Source organism: Lepisma saccharinum, chromosome 20 (genome assembly GCF_977018435.1).
Source record: "Lepisma saccharinum chromosome 20, izLepSacc3.1, whole genome shotgun sequence".
Classification (NCBI taxonomy): domain Eukaryota; kingdom Metazoa; phylum Arthropoda; class Insecta; order Zygentoma; family Lepismatidae; genus Lepisma; species Lepisma saccharinum.
Window position 1 is genome coordinate 33,458,091 of NC_139248.1, and position 6,000 is coordinate 33,464,090.

The 6,000-nt window shown below is 36.1% G+C and overlaps 1 protein-coding gene across 2 annotated transcripts in view; it reads left to right on the top strand.

Annotated features, from left to right (window-relative positions):
• PGAP5 (Per1-like protein PGAP5) overlaps positions 1–4,657 on the top strand; it is a 55,046-nt gene extending 50,389 nt beyond the window's left edge. For both annotated transcript variants that reach the window (XM_083142324.1, XM_083142325.1), the window contains exon 10: positions 1,852–4,657. In XM_083142324.1, coding sequence (XP_082998450.1) covers positions 1,852–2,013 — 162 coding nt within the window. In that variant the 3' untranslated portion in view covers positions 2,014–4,657. The remainder of the gene's footprint in view (positions 1–1,851) is intronic.
• The last annotated feature ends 1,343 nt before the right edge of the window (positions 4,658–6,000 follow it).

Below are 6,000 nucleotides of genomic sequence, written 5' to 3' on the forward strand. Positions count from 1 at the left end.
AAAGGTAAAAAGGAACAAGCGTCACCAACAACAACCAGGGAGCTCACACAATGGTTAGGCAATATCACAGACTTTGACGTCAAAGTTACGGAAAATTCCACGTTTTGACTGCTTACAGCACCATTTTTTACCCTGCTGGCAAGGATTGGAACTTTTTTTTCTTTTTTTCATAATTTGCAAGTGCATTGCTTCATTGGCATATCTACGAAGTTTCAGACTGCTACTCTCATTACAGCCCATGCTGTACCACTCTGAACACCGTCACTTTAATTATAACCACCTGGTACTATTGTTTACATTTGGCCTCACAATAAATTATGTAGCTATATATCAAAACCCAGACCTATCCATTCTCACTCATGAACCGGACGTGTAAAGGGTGATGTTCTGGTATAAGGCACTCATATGTCAATCTCACTTCCACTTAGTACACCCTGGACTGCATTTTTCAGACTAACTAGACTCTAGTGGCTGGACTATGGCCAGTATAATGCTCTGTAGGGCTGTGTGTATGTTGTACTGTGTTTTGTCCTTCTGTGTGCTGAGTGCCCCTTTACAGCCTCAGCTTTTAACCTAGGTAAGGATATTTTAGTCCAGAAAATGGCTGTTTTGGTTATGGTAAGGGGCTGGGCACCATATTATGTGACGGGTGCAAAATAGCCTAAGTGCTGATGCAACCACAATTTCCAATTGAATTAATCAACTAGTCTGTTAACCTTCGTAACTGTGTTTTTCATCCTCCTTCTTTTGCTTCCCCAATGGTATTGTAGTAAAGCTGTCACCTTGTAATCAAGAGGTCCCAGGTTCAATACCCAATGAAGGCACGTAGTGTTTTGGGTCCCATTTAAAACTGTAGTAGGTCCAGTCTGATTAGCCTATCTAGAATTAAATAAAATTAGAATAAAAGAAACCATTTTGGTTCTTGACAATGCAGATAGATAACCCACTAAACACTTGTAATTTTAATATGTTTTGTTTATAAATCTGTCTCTGGTTATCAACAGGTAAGAGCATTGGTTGTAAGAAGATATTTTATTAAATATTTACCACTTCTACACAGTCTTTATGTAATTATAAAAATTATGACTTTGTATGTAACTCCTGTTGATCAGAAAATTGGTTTGTAAGTTGCTTGTTATGTATCATAGTTCAGTAGAAGATTGTTCACGATATTTTACACTTGCCTCAAGTAATTTAATATTAACTGTGAAACTACTTCCATAGACAGGAATCATTAATCATCTCAAAATGGAGTAAAAATTAACATCCGTGCAGTCTCTGTTTGAATCTATGTGGAAAGTTGATTTTGTAATTTTTAATGAGAAGCTGAAAAAGTTTTTCCGTGATTTCCAGTTCAAACATGTATATCCCATTGAAAACTGGAATCTTCTTTTAATCCATATGATACCGATCCCTTTTTAATATCCTGGGTGGACATAATTAAAATTGTCCTAATTAGAGTACACATGATTCTGTTTGAAGCAAAGCCTGCTATAGAGGCTGTGGAGACCATGGGGAAGGTAATGCTGATAAAAATAATATAGTTCAAATTTTCACCACCAGGTGGAAATATGGTGCTGAAATAACGAAAAGTCAGACATGTGATACTTTATTTTTAGTTTATGTCCGTACAGCAATATTCCATATTCGTGCTGTCAATATGAATGACCCTGTGGATATGTACGACAGTGTGATCACTGGTCGCATGGAGCATTTCCTGGGATGTTGTTCACTCTGCACCAAATTTTAGCACCACATTTCCACCTGGTGGTGAGAATTTTAACTAATATTTCCTGCATGAAAATATAGTATACATATTTATTCTAACATGACCATTTGTTTTTCTTTCAGGGTATTTTCTACCCAAATAATTATGCTGTTTCAAAATGTTACATGCCTCAGGAAACAACGCTTTACCTAATATACTGCATAGGGTGCGCAGTACTTATTCTGTGGATTGCCTTCTCATCTGGAAGAGCTTGCAGACCATCTCGATACATGAAGAAGAGCTAGGACTAGATGTATCATACTCTTTGCATGTTTAAAAAATTGTCTCGGGAACATTCTAATCATGTAATAGTTTTTGTACGTAAACCAGTATGTGTATGAAGCATTGTTCCTTGAGCAGTTAACATCTGTGTTGCTGCTTTTTGTGCCATTACATTATGAATTGTTCATTCCATATTGAGAGCGGTTCCATATTTCTAAGTGTTTTTAGAAGCTTTTGTGCATCTGTGTGCATATGTGTATGATGCGTAATTCATAATTCTTGAGTTTTTTAAAAGTAAAAACCAAAATGCATAATCTTACCAAATAGTTCTAGGTTCTCTGTTATGGAAGGAGGGTAGAGGGGGTGTAGCCTCATTCAGTGAGCTAGACAACTTGAAGATATATATGCATCAGAGGAAATATGCCTAACTTCCAGCTTACACAATCTTGCTGAACAGACAAATGATAAATCAAGTGTCATGTGGTCTTCGGAAGCAACTTGTCAATACAACTACCCTAAATAACCTGTGGCACAACAGCACTTGAGGGGCAAGGCCTACCTACTAGTGTTGGGTGATATATCGGAAAAAATATCATCCAGGCAATATCAACTAGACGATATATCATCATGATATTTTGGTGATATATATCATGTCGGCGATATATCATCATGATTAGAGCCCGGAAGTTTGGCAAAATGCCTCTTTTTATCTACTGCATATATTGATAAAAATTTTCCGGATATACGTTTTTTATGTTGTTTCGAATGTTTTAGAAGCCTCTTCATTTTGCCTATTTGGGACCCCACTGCCTATTTTTAATTATAATGCCTTTCTTTTCCTTTTTCAATGAAATTTGACCATTTTTTAAAAAAAAAATATGTTGGCATTCATTTTTCTTCCGTTTATTATGTGAATAATTTTCTCCTTATTTAAGTAATGTTGAACTTACGCATGTTTCAACATTGCTGAAGGAGAAAAGTGTGAGAAAATAGTATTTCATGATGAGTTCGGATATTGCCTCTCGGTTAACATTTCCTTGTGCATGATTGACTGCTGAAGTGGACAGGTTGATTTCGAACACAAAGAAGATATTTCTGAAATCTCCCTCTCGAACCCGAAAATTTCGGGAAGTTGCGCCTGAGCTTAGTTTACCTCCGCAACCAGTCTTGACGAGATGGGGAACCTGGATATCAGCAGCTATATATTATGCTAACAACCTTGAAAAAATCAGTGAGGTGATCGATGCTCTTCCAGAAAATGAAGCGGCTTCAATTCGTGAAGTGAAAAAACTCCTGTGCTATTCAGAACTGAAGAATGAACTGTCGTTTATTTTTGCACATTATGGTGCATTGCCAGAGACAATTACAAAGGTAGAAAAAAGAGATGAGACTCTTATAGCATCCATGAAAATCTTCGAGGAATCTATGCAGCAGATGATGGAAGTGCCAGGAGAAAAGGGGTCAGCACTTGCGGAAAAGTGCAAACGGGTAGTGAGTGGAAATGAGGACTTGAAACAATTGAAAACAATTTGTGATATTCTAAAAGGTGAAAATGCTGTTAACAAAATGAGTCCAGCTACATTAGCTTGTTTTATGTATGCTCCAATAACTTCTGTCGAAGTAGAAAGATCATTTTATATTATGAAAAACATTCTCTCTGACAGACGACTATCAATGAATTGAGTTGTTGATTTGGTGTTTTAAGTCCACTTTATGCACAGTAAGGCTAATCGGGACTGGACCTACAGTTTAAAGTGGGATCCGAACCACTTGTGCCACCACCGGGTATCGAACCTGGGACCCCTTGATTGCAAGGCGACGACGCTACCACTACGCCATCGTGGAGGCCCCGACTATCAATGAATGTTGACAACTTTAAAAAAAACAACCTTGTAGTTATGTGTAATCAAGACGGAGAAAATTGAAATGTTCTTCCCAATGTAGATTTTAACATGTTGCCAGAAATTATATATAAAAGTAAGTGACTTCCAAATGTGCCTTTTTTCGGTTTATTTTGCTTTTTTTTCATTTTTAGTGCCTATTTTACACATTATAAATGCCTTTTTGCCTGCCTATTTTAACGAAAATAAATGCCTGAACTTCCGGGCTCTAATCATGATATTCTGGTGAAATATATTGTGTCGGCAATATATATCATCATTATATTTTAGTTATATATATCAGGTCAGTGATATATCATCATGATATCTTACTGATATATATCATATCAGCGATATATCATCACAATATTTGGTGATAAATATCATGGAGATGATATATCACCGATATGATACAGAAAAAATATCGTATTGTATCATCTGTGACAATATTTTCCTGACGATATATCGCAATATCAAATTTCCGATATTGCCCATACCTACTGCCTACCGATTGCCCGCCTAACTCTCACATGCCTCACCAGAGGTGGGTCATCCAACTAGTTACAGGTTGATGTGTAGTCAGCATTACAAACCCCCAGTCATTGTTGTAGGTTTCCGTGACCGGTTTACGCTACTCATTCATAGCTCCCCAATTACCTCACGATAATGGGTGGCCACCAGTCCCATATGCTCGCCAAAATCTGAAGAGAAACATTGTGACACTTCCCCCAGGAGACTTGAACCCAGTGTGTGTTCTGTGGGCCAAGCCCAAAGCAGGATGCAACAACTACCCTACAAGCTAAAAAAATTGAAAATTACCCAAAGTCAATGTAGTTTGGAAAAAATGGATAATGTCATTATGTTTAATTGCATTCAGCTAAATAGCATGGGATTTGAATATTAGGATGTTGGGAACCTGCTCTGGTTCATTTTCATGTTCAGCTTCTTAATATTCTTTGTTCCATTAAAATATTTATTTGAATTCAGAAAAAAAAGTGCTATAATGTACAGCATCATGAAAAATATATTAATGCAGTGCATATTATAGAAATTGTGCATGGTTTAGTTAAACTCACACTCCCCATTGTTTAAATGCAGATGAGATATTCAACACATGCAGTCTTGATACATAACAATGAACTCATCTCTTGTTAAAACTATTCAACCTTGAATACACACTGTTTCCAAATACCATGGTAATTATTCCCACAATAACTTCCTTATACCTCAAACATTTCCACAGGCCCCAACATCTGGCAAGCTCATGGCAGACCAAACCAAGGCAATTTCGCTGAATGCAAGATGACTTCAATCTTTCTGAACTGCCGGATGCTCTTTGGACTACTGAATGTTAAACATGCACTACCCTAAAGACAAGTTCAAGTTGTCTGGCTTGCCAAATGCAGCTCTTTAATAAGGCAATACATGTGTTGGAAATATTTTATTACAAGCTCATAATTACAAGTATTGGAAGAAAAAAAATATAGCTGAGCCAATGCAGTCTAATTGTCCTGGAAGTTATGCAAAGATTGAACTTTTTCATTTACGTGCCCCAATATTCTATGTGATTACATAAGTATTTTAATATTCTGATGTAATTCTTGAATATTTGAATTCTGGTAAATTGTTGCTTATAACTTGGAGTGGAATACTAACCGAGTAATATTAATTAATATTTTGAACAATCGATAAGTGTATCTGTTCGAAGTATTATCTGCTCAGCCCTTAAAAAATCTCCACATAAAGAATTAAAGGTTAAATTTTTTAAGAAGAAACACCACAGCTCACATGGTATTTTTTATATCTACAATAGATAAGTAGTACAAATTAAATGTATAAATGTTTTCCATTATTGCTACCTCTTTCAAGAAAAACTGTATATGTGTGTGTGTGTACTTGAAAGGAAATGAAAATATGGGTTCTTTCCATGTGAAATTATACATAAGTACATGTAAAATAGTTGCAGTGTGTTGTAGTGAGCGTGTACTCTAAGTAAGTAATGTCCATAGTCTTCTAATTTTTCAATTCTTGTTTCTTCAACTCATATCCACATATTCATTTTGATTATATCACTTCACACTCCCTTCAAAGTTATTTCCTAAGATGTATTGTTCTGGTTTTTGTTTCCAT